The sequence below is a fragment of the Diadema setosum genome, chromosome 1, assembly GCF_964275005.1.
Source record: "Diadema setosum chromosome 1, eeDiaSeto1, whole genome shotgun sequence".
NCBI classification, from domain to species: domain Eukaryota; kingdom Metazoa; phylum Echinodermata; class Echinoidea; order Diadematoida; family Diadematidae; genus Diadema; species Diadema setosum.
The window spans coordinates 27847799-27875778 of record NC_092685.1 but is presented as its reverse complement, the minus strand read 5'-3'; the positions used below and the strand labels follow the sequence as shown (position 1 = coordinate 27875778).

The following is a 27980-nucleotide window of genomic DNA, read 5'->3' as shown; positions in this document are numbered from 1 at the left end:
TTAGCGACTGTATCCCTTGCACTCCTTGAGCTCCTGATCAACAGAAACATATTTCGCTTGATCAGCGCTTTTCTCTCCGAAACATTTAAAGACGTCCCACTTTTCGCTGAGGTACTCCCTCTCAAACACAAAGGAAGCGACATAGGACACCAGTATGGACGTGAGCAGCGAAACGAGCATGCATAGCGTGCGAAACGGGAATCGCTGCCCATACTCCTCATCGTAGAACGGGTAGTGAATGAGGGCGGGCAACTTCAGTGCAGGCTCACCTCCGGCCAGGCGGAGAAACAGGCCCAAAGTGAAAGCCGTGAACGACCCGTACGTGTTGGACTTGTCCACGTGGATGACGCACAGGAGCTGGGGGAAGAGGATGACGTAGACGAAGTCGGAGCAGAGCACGAAGAGGGCATAGATGGATGATACGGTCAGAGCCATGATGGTAGCGACTACGGTCACGACGATCACGAACAAGCGCATTAGCCACATCAGTTCCCTCTCAGATGCCTGCAGATGATTGGAGCCGTTCAGAATTTAGTGATACTTATTAGTAGATTAAAGGGATGGTATAGTTTTGGTTGAGATGGGGATTCAGGTTTTAACTTTTTCTGAGATAATTACAAACCGCTTATATGAAATATTAAAGAGCGTACAATTCTAAGAGGAATTCACAGTTTATTTTATGAAAATCGCTTTTGCGATGGCTGAGATATAAAAAACAAAGTAAAACAAAGTGGTCCTAATAAAAGGTGGATCCCCCCTTTTATTAGAACCACTTTGTGTTTGAATACCTCAGCCAATACAGAACTAATTTTCATCAAATAAGCTTTGAATTCCTCTTAGAATTGTATGCTCTTTAATATTTCATATAACTGGTTTATAATCACCTCGCGAAAAGTTGAAATTGAATTCTCATCTCAACCAAAACTATACCATTCCTTTAAGCCTACTCACGTGCCACATGGTGTCAAATCGATTGCATAATTTCATTGCGTTTCAGTGTGATTTAATTTGAGGAAAAAATTGAATTCTTCAGAGCAAATGACCTCGTGTCTTCCGACCATTAGTCCCATTCATAGCCATGAAGACCAAGTGTCTTGCTTACAGACATTCACAGAAACCAAAACCCAAAGAGAAATGTGGATTGAGTGAAAGCCGCAACATTAGTAGAATGCATCAGTGAAAGTTTGAGGAAAATCGGACAATCGATGCAAAAGTTGAGAATTTTTAAGGTTTGGGTGTTGGAACGGCTGAATGAGGCGACTGCTAGAGGTTATGACGTCATGTGTGGACAACAATATAAGAAAATACAAAAGGAATTCCACAAAATTTTTACTTTTCTAGCAAAATGAAAGAGCACTTGACTAACCACTCTCAGAAAGCAGGGGGAAAGCTACCCTAACATAATATGCCACTATCAAGTTGATGGAATGTGTTATTTTCATTAAATTTTTTTTTTTGTGGAATTCCCTTGATATTTTCTTTATATTGTTGTCCACACATGATGTCATAACCTCTGGTAATCTCCTCATTCAGCGGTTCCAACACCAAAACTTTAAAAATGTATAACTTTTGCATCGATTGTCCGATTATCTTCAAACTTCACTGATGCATTCTACTAATGTTGCTGCTTTCACTCAATCCACATTTCTCTTTGGGTTTTGGCTTCCTTTAAGCATGTCAACACTGAGAACCATTGGCCCCTTCCACTCACCCATCACAAAAGCTACAGTTTCATACTCAAGATACATAGCCTCTTCAGAAAAGCAGTATTCATTCCAATGCCCTCTGCTGGAATAACATTACCCCTCCCAAGTTCCAAGTACCCATTCACCTAGATGTATGTGTCCTTCAACTAGGACATAATTAAATTTGTCCTACAAGTTTGTGATTTTTGTTTTCCTTTGAAGGTGGGGCCCATTGTGCGTCGGGCAGAATTTAAACTCACGTTATCCAATGTAAGACGCTAAGGCCCTGTTGCATCAGAAGATGAAATCAAACATAAGTCAGAAAATAAAACATATGTCTCTGAATACTCAGTTCTGATTGGCTGGTATCTGACTTATGATTGATTTACTGATTCATGTTTGATTGCATCTTTTTATGTATAACAAGGGCCCACGCAGATCCTTCTTTTCCACAATATCCCAATGCTTCTATTGAATGTTGGCTGTTGGAAAAATCTTATTCTTGGGACATACTCATGGCGTCATGATTTTTTTTTCTCTTCCTGGGATGCGAATGAAATACATTGTACACACCGTGCATATACTTAGTACTCTCACCACCAGTATCTCATGGTTCATAACGATTGCAAATGACAATCTTGCCTGTGATCAAGGGCTGTGATATGGTCCTAGTGTGGGAGAAGTCGTGGGGAGCTTAGAAAGATACGATATAACTCAATCGTTCATAAAAAAGGAGAGACATTTATCATTTCTGACGGTTATTATCGCGATAACACTGACTCTAAGATTGTAATAATCCTAGTAATAGCTAGCTTCGTACATTGGGTCTGAAGATGTTGCGGTAGATGTTCCGCGTCCACATCGAACTGGTGGAAAGAATCGAAGAGTCCGTGGACGACATGACGGCGGCCGAGATGGCGCCGAGGCCCAGAAAGGCCACGAAGGGCGGGGTCAGGTACTGGATGACTGCTGGGAGGACGATGTTCGGCTCCTGGTATGGATCTGTCACGTTCAGGTCGATTCCCGTCATTCCCCATTCTGGAGGGTGGATGGATATCAGTGAACAAAAAGCAGTTAGATGCTAACATCTTAAACTGTAAAACCAGAAATATTCGCGGCATGGAATTTTCGCGCATTGCTACTGGCATTCAGTGCATACAATGTAGACAAGAACTTTTGAGTGCATCTTAACTTTGCGAATCCTGGCTATCCTCGCGAAATTCGGAGAAAATTTAATTCACGCGAAAATTGTTCTTTTTACAGCATTATGATATGTGTGTGGGGGAATGTTGATGAGTAATCTTAACTGAATGCAGTCGTCTACTGTTCGCAGACGGATATATGCATCAAAAAGCTAACAATAAATAAGCAGCACACTTATCATTTTAAATTTAATGTCATCAGTTTCGAGCTGTAAGTTGTTAACTTTTCCAAATTAGTGGGGCGGGCTGAGGTTAAGTGGCATTTCTCAATGAATCTAATTGTTCTCTAATTTCATATCTTAAAAGAATATGATGGAAAAACACTAATGATAAGAGGACGGGGGATATATTCTTTGTGTGTCATTCCATTAGCTTCTGTTGATTGTACGTTTGCTCCGGAAAAAAAGTCTCATGTTTTTCTTGGTTCCATGACATTTTGCTCCTCTGACAATTGCTCCAATGATAATATCTAAAGCTGAAGCTAAAGCCAAACGTAAAACCTATACTCACAAACGTATTAATTGTGGAATGATATTCCCCTTAACGTAATTTCTGTGACAAGTCGATGGATTGTGTGTGTGTGTGTGTGTGTGTGTTTTTCAAAAAATAAAGTTTTGTGAAATTCTCTTTATATTTGCTATATAATCGTTCTACATAATATGTGACATCATAAACTGCAGGAGTCTTCTCATCCAGCAGTGACTGCGCAGATATTTCATAACTTTCATAACTTTTGAACGGATTGTCCAATTTTCCTCAAAACTTTCGATGGTGTGTTCTACTAACATTGCAACATTATTCATACAATCCAAATGTATACGAAAGTGAACTTGTCCTTTAAAATAGGCTGCAGCCACAGAAGCGCACTCACCCGTACTTGCCCCAACAGCACCCATAACGTAAGCAGGTACGCTCATCACAAGACAACCGAAGGCCGCTATGATTGTCGAGTACTTTGCCTGAGTGGGAGATTTGGCGGACAGAGCCCTCTGGTAGTAGGCCTGCCATGGTACACCACCAAAGATCTGCAAAATACCACAGACACACACACACACACATGACGATACACACACACACACACATAAAGACCAACAAAGAAACCACAACGATGTAAACCAACCTAAAATAGTAATACGCAACATCAATTTCGTTTTGTTCACCTAGCATAATCATGTTACCCCGTTTAAGTCCAAACATGCAACCGCTCGTTTAATTCTATCATACCATAAAGATTTAAAGTAATATCAAATATTATGCGATTCAATGTGTACTGCCTCCAGTTCAATAGGTCTATACTATGAACAATGGCGATATTGTTGTGAGAGGTTCAAACGATCGAAATTAGGCAAGTTTCCGCCGATCCATCCCCTTCTACTGCCATCAATTTTCCTTTCGTCTTTTCAAGCACGCATTCTTTATCTCTTTATTAATCAGGTCGTATAGATATCCATTCTCTCGTATAGATCATCGCAAGTGTTTAACTGATGGGAGATTTATTCAGTGAGGTATGAAATAAAACGAAAAGAATAAAAAAGGAGAGTATAAGAGCGGGAGAGAAGGGGGAGGAAGGAGAAGGGAGTATACTCCCTCTCTCCTGCTCTTACATAGCTGTGATGCTTTGATAGTGGGTGCTGTGGCATACTGGTTGTGTATATAAGACTCCCGACTCTCGATCGGAGGACCCGAATTCGATTCCCGCCTAGTGCTTACGTCCTTGGACAAGATGTTTTTACCAACGATGTCCCTGTCGACCCAGGTGTATAAATGGGTATCTGGCAACGCTATATAGGGTAGTAATAATGGCAGGGCCCTCTGGTAGAGCAGGGGCAAAGCTGAAAAGGCTACCCTGGATAAAGAAGACGATCGGTCATTATCATCATAATCACCATCATTAATTTCGTTTTATTTCATATCTTCCTGAATAGAAGGAGGGAAGGAGATGGAGAGAGAGGGAGAGAGAGAGAGAGAGAGAGGGGGGGGGGGGGGCGTGAAGGGAGAGGGCAGAATAAAGTTGGTGCACGTCTGCGATTCGATTTACCAAGAGCATAACGATGTCGAACCACACTCCAGCATCCCGAGGGTTCAGCTGACCCAACCAGCTATCCTTGGTCTCTCCCAGGGAAGTCACGGCGTCGTTGGTCAGTGCAAAGGGTAGGCACAGCCACTGGAAGAGGGTAAAGAGTTCCAAAAACATCGAAGTTGACGACATTCGGAAAGCTGATGACCGGTTGTTGTGCAGTGGTACAGGTCTGCCAAACAACATTCTTCCGCCCCACCTTCAACTTCTCATTCATCTATTTCATTCATCCAATCATTAAACTTACCAGTACAACCTTATATTTATTTCATCTTTCTGTCCAATATTACATATAGTTATAGAATTAGATATCTTCTAATACAGCATATGAAAGCCATCAACCAGTCTGCCTACTCTGATACTAGTGGAAAATTGAGCAAAGAAAATGGGATTCCATCGGGATTCGAACCCGAGACCTCCGGACTCCCGGTGCTCTACCGACTGAGGTATAGAAAGCGCTAGTTCAGTGTTCGTCCCAGAAACCCTAAATTTTCAATGCTCGAATGGTCAGAAGCTATATAGCAGTGTGTTTGTATCTGACACACACGTACACACTTGAACCTGGCATAAACACGAAGGATGATTCAACTTGGGGATAAATGCGAGGGATCACGGAAGTGATGCAGCTCTTTGATACAATGTACTATTCAGCTTTTTGATACTATTCAGTTATCTTCCTCTCAATTTATCCCGGCCTCCACTTCACCTGTGGGTCATCTTATCTTGTTCATTCCGTCTCATCGCATCTTATCATGCTCTCCCCTCCCCTCTGCTTTCGACATGACCACACTGAATGTCATGACGACTTCATTTTGCCAGATCTATGAAGCACTTCATCCTTTGATAATCTATTCTCTCCTTATCCGTCCTCCCCTCCCTCCCTTCCTCCCCCCTTCCTCCCCCTCACTCTTCATGCATTTTTTTTTTGTGTGCATTTTCTTGAGATTCAAAGAAGAGGCGTGATGCTGTTGCCATGGCAATGGACGCCAACCATCCTTTCATTTCTTGTGTGTGTGTGTGTGTGTGTGTGTGTGTGTGTGTGTGACTTCCGGCAACACTGCATAAACGCGTGAGCATCTCAGTCACTTTTCTGTGAAACTGGAATCTAAAACTTTCAAGCACTTTAATATTCAAATGTGTTAGGACAATGACATGGCAACCTCATCATCAGGTAAACCTATCCCAAATACTTTTCTCTATTCACTGATACAGATCTGCCTTGGTATCTTGCTTTCTTCTAAACTAAGCGACAGGCTACTGCAAAACAGCAACAACAACAACAACAACAACAACAACAACAACAACAACAACAACAACAATCAAAGAAAAACAGTTCTACTACTATAGAGGTTATTGTCATGCAGTTATAGAAAGTGTAATGAATGTTCAGAATTTGCTCTTTTGTAATTGCAGAAAATATCTTAGATGTATTATGATGTAGGCTATAAGCACAGTCTGCAAGAATCTTCCGCGTCTTAAAGGAGGCAGACTTAACCAGAAGAAGATGAAGAAATATTGTATTCAATGGCACCATTCTTTCATAGTTAATCTGCCAAATCCAACCAATCGCGTACAAGTAAAAACGTAAAACCGTCAGGATGTGTTTATTTCAAACTGAAAAAAACAAAGATATGAGTGATTATCTTTTAGTGATCGTGAATTCTGTAATCTCATTGGTCAATCAACCACTGAATATATCCCGTATTCCGTGGATATGACGTCATGATACTGTATTATACAACGTCCAAGTAGATCCTTGTAATTTGATTGGAGGATTGTTGGTGACGTGATATTAAATAAGTACTCCATTCAACGCGCCGTGCAATTTTGGTTCTATTTTTGCGTGCAACTTGGTTCGATTTTTTCGTTCTATTCCACGGTTCGAGAAATTGGACGGTACTGCGTGTACTGTGTGTTGCATATTGAGGATCGCATGCAGCTAGGGCAGGTACGTGTGCGGTACATGCATGCGCGTACGTAGGCCTACGTAGTGCTAGTGTACGTGTATGAGCGCTAGTATAGCTGTGACCTGTATCTATACACTGATTGCACAAGCCAGAAAGAGAATCGCAGTGGATCCACATGCAAGTATGGCTATATTTTTCATACATATATAGACTTCTAGGCCTACTTAGACCAAAAAGATCTACTTGGACGTTGCATAAATCAAATAGTGTATGGTCTTTACTCGTGCAATGGAACGAGATTTCGCACTCGGTGAAAGATGAGGCGCACTATTCAACTCGGCTTCGCCTCGTTGAATAGAGCGCCTCAATCTTTCACCTCGTGCGAAATCTCGTACCATTGCACTCGTGACCATTCACTATTTGAATATTACACAGCCAGCTGCGCGTGTACCAAAGACGCTTATAGGAAAGTGCGCGCTAATCCTGTACAAAACAAATGGACAGCGCGCGGTCCTCAAGCGTATTGCGCACATAACCTGAGACCACTAGACGCTTGATAAACAACAGCAACTTATCTGGCTACTGCATGCACTGCAGTATCTTATGGCTTGTACGTGTACAGTATGCGCGCATCGCATGCAGTAATCAGCTCGCTCGCGAGACGTAGGCCGGCCTAAGTCAACATGGTCATGGCTGACAGCCGGCGATTTCAACATCATTCACGAGAGGAAATCAGCGAGAAGAAGGTTAGCACTTAACTAAAAGATAAAATCGTTACCCCCTGCTTGTTCTTACGAAATACGGGAAATATCTACGGTCTGGTGCTATATTCCATTCGGCCTTCGGAATGGAATATGGCACCAGACCGTAGATATTTGCCCGTATTTCGTGAACAAGCAGGGGATAACTAATATTACCAGGCCACAGAAGATGAGACAGAGTTGTACAACATCTGTGTACGCCACGGAGTAGAGACCGCCGAAAAACGTGTAGAACCCCGCGATGCAGGCCGATATGATAACAGCTAAATCTTGGTTCATGTCTATGATCACAGCAATCGTTGACCCTTTGGAAAACATGGGTACAAAAGTACAATCGATCTTTAATTTAGATTGTTGTTAAAATATGAAAGTAATAAAAAATCAGTCATACAATATTGATGCAAACACAAACAAAGGGAAGGTGACCAGAAATGAATATGATTTATTATATTTTCTTCCCTCATTTTTTCACTAATATTAATGCAACTTACAATTATGAGAAAGACGGCAAATTTAACTATAAAAATGTGAAGTGCATGAATTGGTATAGTATGATTGACATTACTCATGTATACACAGCACAATACTTATACACATCCAATATTTGGGGCTATACTGCCAAATTCTTATACAATGGCAGGATATTTTGTGATACAAGTGAACTATACGTATGCATCAAACAATGTCAAGTGTGATAATTCGAACATATTTTAAATCACTGCTCCCAATGTAAACAGTTATTCGATCATTTTCTGTCCCATTCAACGCCTATCCGTATGCCAGAGCTCCACACTAACTTTTATTATGGTGGCCCGATTGGGCCACCAGTAGATATCATTGTTTTTTACTTTTTGATGGCCCAAAAATAAAATCTGGTGGCCCGAAAAAAAAATCAAGAAAAACATAAGAAAAAACTACATCTAAACATAGAAAAATAAATATTAAGTATTACTGAAGTGATGCAGGCATCATGTCTAAAATAAATGAATAGAAAATTCAATCATCTTACCGTTATTCTGAGTTCTAAGATTTAGCAAATAGGCTTATAGATTATAATGAATGTTATTGCTATTTACTTTCGAACATAAAAGCAAACATCAGACATTTATTTTATCATCGTAAGGAGTTGAATATTATTGTTATTCATTTCTGAACGTCAAAGGGATCATTCGACGTTTAATTTAGCATTTTCCGGAGCTGAATGTTATTGCTATTTACTTTCGAACGTAAAAGCAAACATCCAGCATTTATTTTATCATCGAACGGAGTTGAATACTATTGTATTCATTTCCGAACTTCAAAGCAAACATCAAACGTTAATTTAACCATCGAACGCATCTAAATGTTACTGTTATTCACTTCGAAATTTAAAAGCAGACATCCGACAGTTACTTATGCATTGTACGGAGTAGAATATTACTGCTATTCACTTCCGAACGTAAAAGCAATCATCTGACTATTATCTGAATATTACCGATATTCATTTCCAAAATTAAAAACAAACATCTGACATTTATTTTAGCATCTTACGGAGCCGATTGTTACCGCTATTCATTTCCAAAAGTAAAGGTAAACATCCGACTTTTTTGGTGGCCCGATCGGGCCATTAAAATCTTCATTTCTGAAATTTTGGTGGCCCGACGTGCGTTTTTGGTGGCCCCGGGCCACCGGGCCACCGGGCCGCCGTTAGTGTCGAGCCCTGCGTATGCGCTGCAAACTGTTATTACTACTAATGCTGCCTTGAATGAGAATTGCAACTAAAGTTTAGTTAAAAGTCGTGATTAAGAAAAGAAAAGAGTCAAATCGTATAAACAGAACAGTGAGAATTTGACCTAAATGAGATAATAGATTTAGTTAATAGATGATTAAGAAGTACCACTTATTTCATAAAACATTTCTCGAACATTCAGTGTGCATAATTATGCAAATGAGTGAGTTGATAATGTCATCCCCTCAAAACTTGCCATATAGTTTGTACAGAAATTCTTGATTTAAAAAAAAAAATTAAACAAAACATTTACCAAAGAACAAAGGAGCAATACAAAAGTGCAATAGTTGCATATAAGAACAAAAAAGGCTGTACATGATTTCGATTCAACAAGGAAGTAGGAGACCGTCAGCATAAGCAAGGCTTGATGGGCTGATGGCTTCATTGGGAATATATTGCTCGGGTTTGCCTCGCACAAAAGGCTTTTTTTTTTTTTGTCGATTGCAATAGTTTGTTACAGTGGAAGAAAGTGTGAGTGTGTGAGTAAGTGCTGTGCAAGTGCAGTAAACGTGTAAAACGTATGATCAAAATAAGAAAGAACATCACGCATGAATGAGGAATGAGGAAAAAAAAATAGACGTCTTACCAAGAGCGGACAATATGGCGGCACACCAGAGCAGTTCGCCCATTAAGGCGGGAAGGAAGAGGATACCACCCATACGATCCCCGTACTTGATCTGGAATGGGTCGATCATGGTGACGTATTTTGCCGCTCGCATCTTTTCCGCAAAGAATATTCCATCTAGCAAGCAGAATGTTGTGTGTAGGAGTGTGAGAGATAGATTGAGATAAATAGATAGACAGGTACACGGATGGATTGATAAATAGATATGTAGACAGACAAATAGATAGATGGATTTAGGGATGGATAGATAGATAGATAGATAGATATATCTATTTATATTTACATGCACAACATATTTCATACGGGTATATCTCTTGGCAACGAAGTCTTACGTAACACAACATCGTTGTTCATATAGTCGGCTGGTCGTTGCCCTATAAACTGTCCAGTTCAAACTTTTGCACATGTGTTTATGGGGGCTGCAAAGTTGCACCCTTTTTAAAGGGTGCTCACCTCTTATGAGGTGTTCGACTGGTATTTATCCCGAGGTAAACAATTCTGTCTTCACTTCTCTCCCGAATTTTCTCCCCTCTTTTTGCCTTTTTCCTAACAGTGTTCTGGACAAATGAGTTTCCATTCTTCCTCATTCATACTTACCTAATTCACAACATTTGGTGTATTCCAATACACAATATGAATTTTGATCATACTATATGCGACCAAAATGTTGTAAATCATTAGAGTGATTATTATACAATAGAAGAATTCAATGATGAATTTTATTCTTTACATCATTAGAGATATTCAGATATTTCAAACGATGCAAATAAAAATTGTTCGAATTGTTTGAGTTTAATCCACATAAATGCGAGAAGTCTTAATAAAAAAAGATTGATTCTGTAGAGTTACTGCTGTCATCCGTAAAAAAATATCCTTTTTCAATTATAGAATAACAGAATCCTGGCTTAACGCAAATTCACCTCCTTTATTTAGCATTCCACATTATCAGTGTTTGCGTTTGGATCGCCGTCACGGGAAGGGGGCGGTGTTGCGCTTTATGTTCATTCTCAGTATGATTTTAAATTAAGAACAGATTTACAGATAGAGAACAGTGAATCCTTATTTATTGAAATACTGCAAAAACATACAAAGAATATTGTTCTAGGAATAATATATAGACCACCTGGTAATTCTGCAGATAATTTTTTTTTTTGGATAAATTTGAATTATGTTTAGATAATATAACACGTGAATATAAGTATGTTTATTTGATGGGTGATTATAATATTGACTTACTGAAAATGGATGCAAATACCTCACAAAAATTTGTTGGCATCTTTAATTCGTATGCTCTTTATTCCCACATCTACAGAGCAACTCGCATTTCGACAACATCACAAACTCTCCTTGATAATATATATTTTCAAATATACCTCATGACACTTGTTCAATGGAATTTTGTATTATGACATTTCAGATCATTTACCGATATTCACTATCATTGACCAGCCTACATTTTACGCCGCCTGTACCCCAACTTAAGAAAATGTATAGGAAAGAAACTCCCATGAATATTGAGTTATCAATTTCTGATTTGATAAATGAAGACTGGACAGAGGTGTTTCATCAGTCCAATACTGTCAGGGCCTATGATATATTCACATCTACGTTAACGGATTTATATGAGAAAAATATACCGTTAGCCCTCACAAACACAAATAGAAAAAATAGAAAACCTTGGGTACCCAAAGGTATAATACAATCCATAAAAACCCATAATAAATTATATAAATTAGCGTTAAAGAGTAAATCATAATCTCAATATTCAAAATATCATTTTTATATTATTTTAGTTTTTTATTACTCACGGAAAATTGAATCATATAAGATTGATATAAATGCGCTTTAGAATACAGTTAATGTTTTACTGGGGAAAAAAAAATCTCATAACGACAAATGTGATTTATAATAATGTTGATGATGAGCTGGTAAACGAACCACTCAAAATCGCAGAAGAATTTAATACGTATTTTGTTGAGATGGGTCCTCGTCTTGCCTCTACCATAGATTCGGGTAATGCTCATTTTACTCAATACTTACCGTCATCTCCCGAAAATTCTTTATTTCTTACTCCCACAAATCGTTATGAAATTATTAAAACAGTCAAGGAACTTAAGACGAGCCATTCTAAAGGCTATGATGGGTTTAGTGTTAACCTTGTTAAGCAGATAATAAACCATATAGCCGACCCATTATCTCATATCTGTAATTTATCGCTTTTTTCTGGTCAATTCCCAAACTCATTAAAGATAGGCAAGGTTATACCAATTTACAAGAAAGATGACTCGTCTCGAATGAAGAATTATCGTCCAATTTCTTTTCTTACTGCCTTATCAAAAATGTTAGAAAAGATTGTGCATAAAAGACTTTATGGGTTTCTGAATGATAATGCATTATTAGTTCCTAATCAATTTGGTTTTAGAGAAAAAAAAAACATTTTACTGATTATGCAATAGTCAATTACATGATCAAATTATTGAATCGTTTATGAGAAAAGAACATGTTATCGGGATTTTCATGGATCTGAGCAAGGCATTCGATACCATAGATCATAATCTCTTATTGTATAAAATGCAGAAATACGGTATCCGCGGCCAAGCACTAAACTGGTTTTAAGATTATTTACACAACAGAAAGCAGTATGTGTTTTATCAATCGACTGAGTCCAATAAACAAAACGTTCTCTGTGGTGTCGCACAAGGATCAATTTTAGGACCTTTGTCGTTTTTGATATATATAAATGATTCAGTGCATTCATCTTCGTTACTTAACTTTATTTTGTTCGCAGATGACACGCGCATCCTCTTTTCTCATAAAAACCTACATACACTCACTACAGTTGTCAATTCAGAATTATTAAAGGTTTCAGTGGTTTAAGTGCAATAAATTATCATTGAATATTGAAAAAACGATTTTTTTTTTCTTCAGAAATAGCCATACACCAATGGACGATAACATGTTATATACAGATGATAAGCAATTGGATCAAAAGTCTTGTGTAATTTTTTTTTTGGGTAACTATCGATTCACACCTAACATGGTCCGATCATATACACCGAGTTTATTCAACAATATCAAAAAATATCTGGATCCTCTGGAAAGTAAGAGAACATCTTACCAAACATGCCCTTCAAATTCTTCATAATGCGCTCATATTACCCCACATCACCTACTGTAATATTGTGTGGGGGAAATGCGGTGTTAACAAAATAAAGTCGATATTGTTATTATACATGGCAAACAGCAATATTTATGTATAAATATACTAACAATCAGCTCCCTGAATTGTTTAAAGATATGTTTATTTCATATTATAGTATTCATTCATATCCTACCCGTCATGCAACAGATTATCATTTGGAAAACCCTAAACTCATTATAATTCCATTAGACATCATGTATGGAACACATTGAATGATGACCTTAAATGCAGTTCTTCTCTACAATGTTTTAAATCATCTTATAAATATGTTCTTCTCGCAATGTACCACTCGAATTAGAAATTACGCTTTTGTTTTATTGTTCCCAACTCCTGAACGCTGTATCTCATCGCTTTTCTTCTCTTCTCTCTTTCCTCTACTCTTCCTATTCGGGTACCTTATTCTCGGGCTTTTTTTATTTTGTTATGTCCTTCTTTCGTCTTTATACATTCCACCTTGTGTTGTCCTTTTTGGTCAAATGACATGTGAAATACTTTAAAGATTTACATTATTTGTTCAGTATATGTGTGTATAATTGTTCCGTTCCTTCCTTTAGTTAAATACAAAACAAAAAATGTTCCAACGCATATTATGTTCAGAGGCCGTTGTCCAAGTCAAGCGTTTTGCTTATTGATAACGGTCTCCTCCACCTGTACACTTAAAGATCTGTCATGATATTTATGTATTATTTCACATGATTATATATTTGTAATGCGACATTTTGTTTATATTTTCATGACTTGTGAATAGTATGTTCGATATTGTTATACTTATCTTCTGTTATGTACAAGCGGAGAAATAAAACTTACTGAAACTAAAACTGAATATACAGATCGATAGATAGATTGATGGATGGATATATACATAGACAGAGATAGAGAGAAAGAGAGAAATAGAGAGGGAAAGTGAGGGAGGTATATAGCGTGAGCAATTAAAGAAAAAATTCCAGGTTGACTTCAATGAAGAAAAATCAAATGATATGAATAAAGTGAATCTATGCTGGTAAAAGTAGGGAAAGACTGGAATGTCAAATGCTTTAACCATAATGGTAGCAACCATTATAGGACTATACAAATTAGATGAGGTGATATTCTCTAGTCTCAATATGCCATTGTTGTTTGCACTCTCATCTTCAACACTAACTTCCGTTCATAAAAATTAAGTGGCAATAAAGAAATCGAATAATTACTCTAAGTTATACATTGTATACATCTCATCAGTTCCCAGGGAATTTCCCCTTAATATTTTCCAAGCCCTTATAAAAAAAATCATTGCATGACTGTTTGTGTTTTTTTTTTTTTGATGGGATGCTGCACACAAATCATTTTTTTTAAAGACATGATTTACCATTCGCAGATGAAACCCAGCATTATAGTGCTTTGAAATAGTTCTAAAATGTGAGTTAAGGATCGAAGCAACCACTGTAAAAATTTGAATCGGTAAAATCGAGGTTTAGTACTATTGAGTATACAAAATGTGAACAATAGTTATTATAAAAATGCTTCCAGCCTAAACTCTCTACAGTTACGGTTCATTGAGAAAAGACAGATAATTCTCCTTATATTTTAAGCTGTATCATTGCTTTATCGCGAAAATTTTATATGATAGGATGTTTTGTGGTACGACAGACCTACACATACGCATTAAATGTCATATTTTTTTTTTTTTTAATCACTGTTCCCAAATATAAACATGACCTTTAAGCGGATGAAAGGCAGACCTCTTGGCACAAAGCACAGTGAGACGAGACACTCTATTCTTACGTTTTATTCGTACATTTAGTATTGCAAGGCGACTCACTGATGATGTAGCTGATGCTGTAGCCCCAGGGTGCTTGTGCCCAGACGAGGCCCCATCCTGGGGTAAATACAATCTCAGCCGTGCCGTTAATGTAACCTCCTCCAACCCAAGTGGCTACAAAGATAAAGAAAAAAAAAAAAAAAAAAAAAACAACTAATACATATTGTAACTTAATAAAACGCAACTGTTTTCTCCTGTGTTCTTTTGTCTGTCCCTTTGCCCGTCTTTGTTGCCGTTCTGTAAGAGTGCATGGTTTCAAATATGACACTAAAAACTCCCTGAAAACTTTAAACGAGTGTATGTCGTTCTGAACATAATCAATCCCATCATCTTCTCTTCTTTTTTCATAATTCCTTTCTATATCTTAAATGAAATTTGTCTGAGTAGTTATCTGATAAGGACGAAAAGGCATCCATCGTTCAATTCAGTTATACCTTATTTCATCAAACAATAAGTGATATATTTTACAAAGAATTAAATTTGACAAATTGTATCGTTTTACAATATTTGTAAGGCATTATACAAAGTAATGTACGAGAATGTACTATGATGAGAGAAACATTGTATACTTTGCAATGGTGACAAAAATTGAATTCAGCTACCGAAGAAAGTGATCTACTGAAAAGCGGAGCTTGGAAGAGGTTAAGCACCCTATGAACAATGTGCAAATAACAAAAATATCCAAACCTTATCCATGTACACTTCGAGCAATTGATAGCTAATATCATGATAATGATGCAGGTAATATAAAAGCACATTGCAGACAGTGCGTGTTTGAAAGTACTGAGGAAATGCAAACATGAAATGAGATATCACTGTTATGGCTGCAGTCACCATTCGTTCAGCGTATGTACCAGGAAATATGCTGACAAAAACAACAACATGCATGGTCATGCCCCCCTGCCCAAAGGGAAAAAAAATGAATGACAAACGTCCGAAAACGACTGCAAAAACCTATATTCATCTTGCGTATAATGTAGCGTGAAAATAACAAGAAGACATTAATATATTGTTCAGACTACAAATTTGTATTTCGGTCAAAAACCTCAATCGCTTTTACTCGGCTGTCATCATCTTTCCAACAAGGGGCGTCGATTCGGAGTCATGATGGGGGGAGGGGGGGGGGCGAGGGGGACTTGGAGGATATGTGCGAGAAAACCGAGCAACCGAGCAAGGTGAGGGTGTGGGAGGGGGTGTCCTCTCTCCATCCCCCCTCCACCCACAAGAGAGGAAATTTTGAATTTCAGAACTAAACTTAAACGATCTGGTGCACACTTTGTGTTGTGGTGAATATTGTGTGTGTTTTTCAATAAGAAAGTTAGAAAAAGAAATATGAAATGTGAAATATGAATGGCTTAAATCGCAGCATCTCCACCTCTTGTTCAGCGTATGCGTCATCATAGTGTACTAAGTCTATAGAGAGGTGGACGGAGTGGGGATGGATTCTAAAAACGCAAAACTTTATTACTTTTGAGGCAGATTCTTTTCTTACGCATAAAGTGGGAATGGGAATAGGAAGGTGAATGAACAGAACGGAATGGTAAATGCCTGAGAGCTTTTGTGTTTTCAGAATTTAGATGAAACGATCTGATGCACGCTTTTTGTCGAATATTCAGAAACTTGTCAATCCTGCTACATTGTGTACTAAGTCTATGGATGGGAACCGAGTAAGGAAGGGTGTGTGGGGGGGGGGGGAGGTTTTCCCCTCCAACACGAGGAAGCTTTCGAATTGTAATAATTGCAATTCAACGACCTAATGCACATCTGTGGGAATATCTGGAAAACTGTCAATCGTAAAAGTGTAGCAATAGTCTATGCAAGGAGGGTAGCCAAGGGCAGGGAGAGGGTGTGGGAGGATATATCCCCAACGCCTCCCATACGAGTAAGCTTGTGCATTTTTAGAATTGATATGAAATGATGTACAGAAATTTTTGATGGAATATTTGGGAAATTGTCAATAAAAAATTATACAACATCTATGAAACTTGAATATTTGTCTAATATTTTGTTTATTTCTCTAAAAACCAAAGTTGATATTATTACGATATTGTATCTAATGTTTTGTTGAAACTTATGTGATTCAACGTTCCTTGAAATATTGTGTACTCATGTAAGCGTTATGCACAGTGCTTTGTATTACTTTATATGGAAATAAGATCATTTGAATTGAATTGAATTGAATTAGATTGAATTGAATTGAATTAGATTGATTTGAATTGAACTGAATTAAATTAAATTGAATTAAACTAAATTAAATTGAATTGAATTGAATTAAATTAAATTAAATTAAATCAAATTAAATTGAATTGGATTGAATTGAATTGAATTGAATTGAAACCGAACAGGTGGAGGGTTCATTGGAAAGGGATAGCCCTCTCAAACATGAGGAATATTATCACTTTTGAAATTGACTGAGAGATTTGGTGCATACTTTGGATGAAAAAATATTCAGACAATTTTCAACAAAAAAAGGAAAAAAGTTTTCCACCTCTCGGGAATTATTAGAATGGGGGGGGGGGAGGAACCTCCATTTAATGGAAGTCCCGCGTGAGTGAGAGAGTCACAACTCACATCCCGCTTCATTCAAGTGCAGGGTGAATAACCCGGTGAAGTGGTCCCGCCTAACATTCAGCTATACCCTATGGAAGGTCAGTTATAGAGAAACTGAATAAGCGTTATTCAGCCATCTTCCCGGATGTAATACCTAGTTCACATCGACGCCGAATTGATGGCGAATTAAATCGGCGCGCGAAGCGGCGGCAAAGCGTAACAAAGCTTAATTAAAGCGTAAAGACCGTAATAGAGCGTGAGAAAGCTTTGAGCAATTCGGGACATTTGGCAAGAGCGCCAAAAAATTTTAAACTGTTTAAAAATTTGAGGCGATCTGTCACGAATTGCGTAAAGCGGGGAGAGCGTATTAAAGCTTATCAAAGCGTCACAAAGCTTATCAAAGTTTTGCTCAAAGCGTGGGAAAACTTAACAGAGTTTAACAGAGCTTGGTTCAAAGCGGTGACCCCACTTTGTACGCTCTGACACCAATTGACACGCTTTGTTAAGATGTCTCAAGATTTGATTAGATCTGGCATCAAGACCTGACACGCTTTCCCACGCTTTCACCGAGGATTGACACGTTTTCCTACACTTTCACCATGGATTGACACGATTTCCACGCTTTCATCAAGGATTGACAAGCTTTGTTAGGCTCTGTCACGTTTTGTTGCGATTGGCAAGCTCTTTCACGCTCTCTCACGCTCTCCCACGACACACACGCTCTGTCACCATCCCTATAAATACCGCTGGGACTCGAGTCCTTCTAATTGTCCCAGTGAAAGAAGTTCTAAATCTGGTGAACCCTAAATCTACTCTAAAGTACAATATGAGACCCAAGAGAGGTCGAGACACAATCAGGAAGAACCAGAAAGGGGGACGCAGAGGCCATGTCGTTGAGATTCAGAGGGCTAGATCTCCAACTCCACCGCAGCCAGAAGAAGACATACTGGTGCCAGAGCAGCCACAGCCTGTCATGGAGTCTGGGGAAGATCTCCCAGAAATCTCACCAGTTCCAGCAGCCCGCAAAAAGCGTAAGAATAAGCCATATTATTATGCCCAGCTGACAGAGGCTCAGAAGGAAGAGTTGATTGATTGGTTAAAACATAACCCGTGCATCTACTCCAAGAGGCTGACTGAGTACAAAGATGCACCCAAAAAAGAGAAGCTATGGGAAGACAAAGCCAAAGCGATGGGTTTGGAGGTGGCAGCCCTGCAAACCTTCTACAAATCAAACAGAACCCAACTGAGCCGCCTGAAGAAGAGTGTTGGGAAGTCTGGTGATGGTACAGATGTTCTAGAGGACCTGTCTGCTACTGATCGATGGATCTAGGAAAACTTCTCCTTTCTGAAGGATCAAATCGAGACAGTTGAGCACAGAAACGTCGTCAGCATCCATGGCAGAACTGGGAGGGTAGCAGGCAGGACAGCACCAACATCCACAGCTACTGGGTTAGCAGCAGCAGTACCACCTACAGCAGCCTCCAACATTCAGTCAGACTCTGGGTCAGAGTCACAGTCTACAGACCTCTCCTCTCGAAGACACTCCACAGGGAGTGCTGACCTTAAACAAACTCTGATGGAGTACATTTCTGGTTCCAAGAAAGTGGGTCCCTCCCCCTTTGCCAGATATATAGACGAGGGACTCGCTGAGCTTCCCAGCGACATCAGACGCACAACACAGATGAAGTTGATGGCCGTTCTCCACGAGGGGCAGAAACAGGCTGAAGAACGCCAGGAGATGCAGCAGCAGGTGCCCATACACTGCAGCCTACCTTCCGACAGCAGCAGCCCCCCTTCCAGCCACACCCTTAGCCGTACCTTCTCAGCTCCACCAGCAGGCATGACCCCTCCAGACTGATGTCACAGAATCACCAATGGCAGCCTCCACCATCCCAGTGGCCAACCCAAATGACAGGACAACAGACCAATCTCTGGCGCTCCCAGGACCCTCAGTTCATAAGTTCACAGTTCCCTGCCATGTACTCACAACCATCATTGAGATCCTCCGTCCTCATGGACCTGGACACGGGAACAACACGTCCCGTCTCACCCATACCAAGATCATCCGCTCCCTTCACTGCTACCAGCTCCCAAGGGTATGCTGCTGCTGCTACTGCCGCTGCTGACAAGACCACTGACTCCCTGAATCTGACTGACATGGTCAACAGAGCCATTACCGCTGCAGGTATCTCCACCAGGTCACCATCTCCTGTGACTCCTCTGGGAACTCCTCCAGGACCGGAAGATGACACCACCAAGAAGTGAATTCAGTGACTTTTTTAAATTGACACGGGAGACTTTTAAATTTCTTATGCTAAATGTACTATTGATATTTTGTCTGTAGGTTGTATTATGTGTGATAAGACAAAGAAGGATTTTTGTTTGTTACAATGATTTGGAAACAGTGATTATGATGTCAACTTTTTTAAATTAACACGGGAGACTTTTAGATTTTTTATGCTACATGTACTATTGATATTTTGATGTTATAATATATGTCTGTACATTGTATTATGTATGATAAGACAAAGAAGGATTTGTGTTTATTACAATGTTTTGGAAACATTAATAATAATGTTTGCTTTGAAAGTTGTATATGTGTTATATCAAGTTGGATATATTATAATAATTTGGAAACAGTGATTATGTTTGCTTTGAAAAGTTTAAATGTATCATATTAAAGTTGGATGCATTATTTGAAAAAAAAATGTAAAAACTGATAAATATTTTGTTTTGTTAAACTTGATGCTTTTTGTACATAGTGATAACATGTTCCATTTAATAGTAAAAGAGAATATGTTAAATAAAAACAAATGCATTTCATTATAAAATGTAATAAAAAACAGAAGATATTAAACTAAAATTATGTGAACAATATAAAATACACACAAATCCCCCAACCCAAAATAAAGGAAAGAAAATAAAACAAAAGAAATAAAAATACAGAGTGTCCCATAAAAAAACGCCCGTCACACTTCCGGTCCAAAATGGCAACAATTTTGATATCATTGGAAAGAGCAACATTTTATAAGTAACTGACCAAAACATCACGAAATATAATTTGGTAGTTTTTATTTTATTACACTTTTTGCAAAGGGATGCAAGCAGTAAAATCATGTACTTTCGATCATTTGCCCATAGGCCCTACAGTTAAGGATTCGTTCAGCCTGATTTTTACCGCTTACAGACCTTTGCAAGAAGTATTATAACACAAAGACTACTGAATGTGATTTTGGGATTTTTGGATCAGTTACTAAATGAAGAGTTGGTCTCTTCAATGGTACAGAAAATACTGCCCATAAACGATCGGAAGTGTACCGGGCGTTTTTTTTTTTTTTTTTTTTTTTTTATGGGACACCCTGTATAAAACATAATAAAATAGAGAAGACAATAGAATAAAAAAAAAGATAGAAAAACTCTGTGAAAACTTAGTATTCTGAGTTTTTCACAAAGTTTTTTTCTATTAATTTTTTTATTGTATTTCATATTTAAATTTTATGTTTTATATTTTATTTCCTTTGTTTTATTTTCTTTGTTACAATAAGGGTTATTTATCTCACATATAAAATTGATTTTCTTACTAATTTCTTTTAATTAGTAAGAAAATCAATTCGTAATAATAATTTGTAATAATCAATTTAACAAAAAATTGCGTATTTTAAAGATCTTTTATCGCACATATCTAAATTTTAGATTCTACCACTTGATTTCTTTAAATTTTCACTCCTGATTTACAATAGTAGTATTATCTGATATTTCATGGGGAAAATAAATAAAGTCTGTATTTATATTATTTACAAGCAGATGAAATACATAACAACAACGATAACAACAACAATACTAATAACATCTTCACAAGTACACAAAATACAAAAATTATTTCAAACTTATATTAAAAATGAACAAAGTGTGCATATGGGAGAATGTTATTTCCAGACACACAAGTCTTTATCTTCATCATCTGCTTCTGACGATATCTGAGCCACTCCTTTCTTAACTCAATCAGGAAGTACCACCCCAGCCATTCTTTGTTGCCAGTCAACAGCACCCACTGGAGAGACGAAGTATTCTCTGAGATGATCTTTCTGGTGTCTGGCATCCACAGTGGCGAGGTCCCTCCTTGCAGGTGGTTGCGGAACATCTCCCCAGTGAGGTCCATCTCTCCAGGCCCCTGGTACGAAGTTGTGCTCTTCATCTTCGTGGTCCACCTCATTGGCTGCCAGCGCCACCCTCTTCCTCAGCAGGCTGTGGAGCACCACAGCAGTCTCCACCAAATCTCTGACGTTATCTACCTTCTGTTCCAATGTTCCCAACAGGCACCGGAACCTGTTGGTCAAGATGCCAAAGGCATTCTCCACCACTTTTCTCCCCCTTGAGATCATGTAGTTGCAGATCAGATCTTCTGTTCATCTGTCATCCCTCTTCTACTGTATGGCTTCATCATGTAGCTCTTCAGGGCAAAAGCATCGTCACCCAGGATGAAGTAGGGAATATCAGGCTGATTTTCTCCAGGGAGAGGGCATGGTCTGGGCAGCCCTATGGACCCATCTTCTAGGCATTCGAAGAGCTTAGAGTCTGTGAATATCTGGGAGTCAAACATGTGTCCTTTACCCCCCAGCTCAATCCAGATGAACTTGTACTCTGCATCTACCAATACCAGCAGTGGTGTGGAGAAGAACCCCTCGTAGTTGTGGTAGAGACAGGTGCACGTCACGAAACCGACACCCACGAGTTATACATGTACACTCCAAAAGTCATACAGCTCACAAGTCACACAGCCCACGAGTCATACAGCTCACAAGTTATACAGCCAATGAGTTCGACACTAAGCCAACAAGGCCCACGAGACCGACACACTAAGCGCCGTGTTGTATCTGTCGAACTCGTGGGCTGTTTTTACCTACTGTCGAACTCATGAGCTGTATGACTCGTGAGCTGTATGACTCATGGACCTGTTTTCAATGTCGAACTCGTGGGCTGTATGACTCGTGGGTGTCTGTCTAGTGGGATGACCCCGTAGAGACTGTCTGTGTTTGCTGGCTTCTTAATGGCTATGTGCTTTCCATCCAAGGCACCAATTGCATGGGGGACATTCCATCTCTGTTCAAACTGCTGGGCAAGGGTGCTCCATGCTTCAAGGGTGGTAGGTATGTTGAAGACCTCATCTTCATACGCCTCTACAATGGCCGTGCACACTTCTGGAATAATCTCTGATATGGTTGAGATACCACATCTGAAACCATATGCCAGTGATCTGTACTTGTCCCCAGTGGCCAGATGTCTCAAGGTGATTGCCAGTTTGAGGCCAGCTGACAAAGGGTGCCTGTAGTTAGTCTCTTGCTTCTGGATGGCTGGTGCCACTCTCTCCAGGATCTCATCGAACACCTCAGGGGTCACTCTGGTGAAGTTTCTTTTTTCAATTTCAATTTATTTTCGTATTTCTCGATGGAAAATACATGGTATATAACAAAATATAATACAGAATGTCCAGCTTGGATATAACATGACGAAATAGGAATACAAAGCAATACATAACGGTCGATGTGTCATTTTCAATCAAAGTAAAGGATGCGAAGAGAAATACGATGGAACCTACTAAAAGCAAAGCTTGTTGAGTGTAGGTCCCAACAAAAGCCTAGTAAGGGGAACAGGATGAGGAGCACGGGTACAATTAAGACCAAAAGTAAGGATAAATAAAAGAGAATGACTATTACTCCAGGCTCAGAAGATTCTTCTCACATGTATTTATGTGTGTGATAAAATGAGAACAAGTAACCACATGCTGCACACTATAGCAGTTGCTCTAAAAGCAATTTTGACACGGGAGTGATAATGACGTGAATACTTAAGTACTATATAATTTTAGGGTTTAAACATTCCGGCTTCCAAAGACACGGGGAAAGATTTGAAAAATGGAGAACATGAGTCAATTGCAATTCCCTTATGTGATATACCAGCCAGCTGCAATGATGCATAAAAGAAAGGAAAGAAAGAAAGGAGGGGAAACTATGCGACACGACCAAGGTCTTACTAGAAGTGGAAGGAAAAACACCGATGGGAAGGAATTTGAGAGAGCATGCAACTAAAATGTATATGCATGAGTCTGTTCACATGGCAACAACCGAGTAGTATAACAGAGCAGCCATCAGCATAATAAAAAGGAATTTTAGTGCACTTGTGTGTTGTAGCTATTCAATACATGCTGTCTGAGTTTACGCTTAAACGCTTAAAAGATGATAATGACAGACAGCTTTTAACCTCTGTTGGGAGATCATTCCAATATTTAGGACCTGTATACATAATTGTGTTTTTAGCGAAAACTGTTCGAGTTCGTGGAAGGTGATAAGCGTCACTCTGGCGAGTTGGATAGTGGTGGACAGAATTGTTTCTTATGAACATCTGTAAAAAGACACCAGGAAGATCTTTTGAAAAAAATTTATACATAAAAATACCTAAATTATAACCAAACAAATCTATCAGTTTTAAAATCTTATTTTTCTGAAATAAAGCGTTAGTGTGAGATAAATACCCAGCATGGTTAATAATTCTGATCGCTCGCTTTTGAAGAAGAAAAAGTGAATCCAGTAAGTATTTAGATGCGTTACCCCACGCAAGAATTCCATAATTAAGATATGGGGAAATCATGGTTGAATATACAATCTGCAAAATATGGTTGGGCAAAAAATGTTTCAGTTTGTTTAGGATTCCTGTATTTCGTGACAAAATTTTGCTTAAAAAATTAAAGTGAGTTTTCCAGGAAAGGTCACTATCGATGTAAAGTCCTAAAAACTTTGTACTATCTACTCGGGTTAGGTTAATATCATTGATCTTAACATCATCAGGAATAACTTGCAAGGAATTGCTAAATAACATATAATGTGTTTTATCAACATTTAATGATAACTTGTTAGCGTAAATCCAGGACTGAACAGACTTCAATTCATTGTTCATTATACTTACAAGGGTATTGGGATTGCGATGAGACAGAAATAGATTTGTATCATCAGCGAAACAAATAAAAGAAAGAATCTGTGACGAATTTTGGAGATCGTTGATGTACAGGATGAATAAAAGTGGGCCAAGAAGAGAACCCTGGGGGACACCGCAAGAAGTTGACGTCATACCTGACTCATAGCCATTTATGTAAACAAATTGTTTTCTGTTTGTGAGATAGTCTTTAAACCACTCTAAAGCCCTCCCACGGATACCGTAATGGCTTAACTTATAATGCAAAATATGATGGTCAATGGTATCAAAAGCCTTCGAAAAATCGAGAAAAACACCGATGGTGTGGGAAGCAACAGGGTGTGTGAAGGCAACAGGGTCCTCTAATCTCAGTTGTGTGTCCAGGAGGCTAGTGTACTGGAAGTACTGCTGTCTTCTTTCTTCAGTGAGCCATGGCCTGGTCCAGCAGCTCCTGATGAACGGTCTTCTCCCTCCTGCTGGTAGTTCAACCTCCTCTTGTCTTTGCTGTTCTTCCTCTCTCTCCTCCGCCTCGAGGGCTAGGATGTAGTTATAGAGCAGGGAGTCAAAGGTCATGATACTTCATAAGATGGTTCATACTCTGGTACATCTTGAACTTCCACATCTTGTTCTTCTGCCAAAGATGCAATGATTTCGTATATCTGCTGCATCTTTGTATACGCTCTGGATCAGAGGCGGGATGCAATCGGGATGTCCGAGAAATTTCTCATTGCGAAACAGAGCTTAACAGAGCCTATCAATGCACATGAGAGCTTGATAATCGTATCAGAGCGTTATCTAAAGCGATATAAGCGCATCAAAGCTTATCAAAGAGTATTAAAGCATATCAAAGCGTGATTTAAAGCGTAACAAATCCTAATCAGTCGTGAGAAGCCGTAGCGATTAGGGAAATAATTTGTCACCCAAAGCGGGAACAAACTTCGTGTATCAGAGCTTATTAGAGCATAACATATCTGAGGAGATCGTGAGATTTTTTGGAAAGTAAACAAAAATGGCGCCGAATTGATCGCCGATTTAAAGCGCGACATTCGGCGTCGGTGTGAACAGGGCTTAAAATGAAACAAATAAACAAACAAACAAATAAACAAACAAATAAATAAACAAATAAAAATGAAAGAAAAAATGAGAGAGAGAGAGAGAGAGGGAGAGAGAGAGAGGGAGAGAAATCCAGCCATGTTGTTTCTGATGTATCTTTACAAACAATCAATCCTGCATCCTGCATATCACACTTGCCAATGTATCAGATGACACGCTCACCTTTGCACTTTCTCTGTATAACATTAGGTGCTCTTCTCCCCACCCCCCCCCCCCGCCCCAACTTTGTTTTCCCCCTTCATGATAGTAAGCACTTTGAACTCTGCGACCCAGGAATAAATCGCTGAGAAGAGCTTTTGTTGAGCGTCGTAAGATATTGAAGAACATTTGCAGCTTGAAAATATAAGTGTGGTTTTTTTCTTCTTCTTTTCAAAGAGAATATGCATGAAGTAAACGAAATCGGGTCATGCTATATAAATCTGCAGCATTAACAATGTTACAGAAATAAATGTGTCCTGTTTCTCCTTTTTCGCTAACATTGTGATTTGCTTGGAAGATGTTGAACAAATCAAGTGACCCCGATATAGTTAATTTTAGAGAAATCCAGTTTAATTATTAGTTTTGCTTATTGTACATTAAAGGACAAGTACACTTTAACCGAGATGTGAATTGCAGCAATATCAGTAGGACACATAGGTGAAAGTTTGAGAAAAATGAGAAAATCCGTTCGAAGTTTTGAATTTTTAGCATTTCTGTGCAGTCACTGCTGAATGAGAAGACTATACTCTATACAGTTTATAATGTCACACATTATGTGTCACAAGCGTAGAACAATATGAGGGGAATAAAGAATTCCATAAAACTTAATTCTCTTTAACTCCTTATGTGCCAATGTGTCAAATATGCACAAATTTCGCACCCAAATCTACGGACCGATAATCAATATAACACACAAAGGGTAAATATACAGATTCCCTTGATTATTGTAACTGACGTATGTTAAGAATAATATCATTCCCCCTGCCTTCCGAAGGAAGAAAGTTCATTGCTGTTGTCATGCGAGAAAAATGAAAATATGTTGAATTTTCTTTATACTATCGTTCCACACGAATGAAAATCACAAGCTGTACTAGTCTTCTCATCCAGCGATGGCGGCACTGTACCTTCAAAAATTCATAAATTTTGAACCGATTGTGGGTTTTTCCTCAAACTTTCACTCATGGGTTCTACTAATATTGCTGCATTCTCCCAATCAACATATTGTATATGAAGGTGAACTTTTCCCAAGTTTTGTTATCGATTAGTGGAATACAAATCATTATAATATATTGCGTTGATTTCAGCACATGATAACCTTAGGTGTTTTTTGTTTGTTTGTTTGTTTATTCATTTATTTACTTAAAGCATGCGATGAATAGCATTGTGCTTAATTTGTATCAAATGCATGCTGGTCTTTCTATAGCCACCTGTCGATATCCAACTTGGCTCTTGAGAAACCGAAAAGAAGATATACAGTTCACTTGAAGCACACAGATCCCTGCTCTTTTGTTACTCTAGGTCTATCTTGAGTTCGATCAGATCTTACTGAGTTATCTTAAATTGGACGGGACATAATAATCATACACTGCAAACGCGTAATTTCACTTTCGCGATGAAACAAGACCTCTGATGGCAATCATCAATTAGATGTTGTTGTTGATGTTGTTGTACTTTTGTGAAGTACATGAAGACAAACCGATTTTCATCATCTATCATGTCTTTTTGTATTTTCTTTACGACTAGCTCTTAATATAACCCCTTTTCTTACAATTTTCATTTCCATTCTTTATAGGCAACATTCGAGGGGGTGTTTCACAAAGAATCTATTGTCGATCTAATTTAAGATCAACTTAAAATTACCGATGCTGTGCGTGTCTTCAACGGTCTTCTTACCTCCTAATAAAATGAAAAACGTTTAAAACTTCTTTTATTTTTAATGCAGCCAGTACGAGTCAAAATAGAATAAATGCTACAAAAAATTTTAAAAGTACATTTTGAGAACAATTTGAAGTGGTTTCTCAAAGGCGGATCAAATTAAAAAGAAAAACCAGTGTCATACCATAATTTAAAGTCAGTCTTAATTTTGAAGATCGACCTTAGATTCCTCGTGAAACACCCTCATTATTATAACGTAATGCATTAATATCTCTCCGTCAGCGGAGGTGGTGATTACGTCTTACCCACGAGGGTGAAAAACCCGACTAACCACCCGACGTCCCTCCCGGCGGTCATGGCCTCCTCGCTGCTGTTGCATTGCTTGGCCTTACGGGATGCCCAAAGCCCGACGACGAGAATGACTAGATAGAAGACTATCATTCCCGCTATTCCGCCCCAGTTTACCGCCATT

The 27980-nt window shown here is 38.7% G+C and overlaps 1 protein-coding gene and 1 pseudogene across 1 annotated transcript; one reads left to right on the top strand and one right to left on the bottom strand.

The window, feature by feature from the left end:
* On the bottom strand, positions 1–27979 carry LOC140228955 (high affinity choline transporter 1-like). The gene is made up of 8 exons (XM_072309251.1): positions 27814–27979; positions 15026–15139; positions 9987–10142; positions 7789–7937; positions 4926–5051; positions 3759–3912; positions 2506–2723; positions 1–504 (listed from the first exon to the last, which is right to left on the bottom strand). The coding sequence occupies exons 1-8, from the start codon at positions 27977–27979 to the stop codon at positions 1–3; spliced, it is 1587 nt and encodes a 528-aa protein (XP_072165352.1).
* Positions 18402–19840, top strand: LOC140232282 (uncharacterized; annotated as a pseudogene).
* Position 27980: the final 1 nt, after the last annotated feature.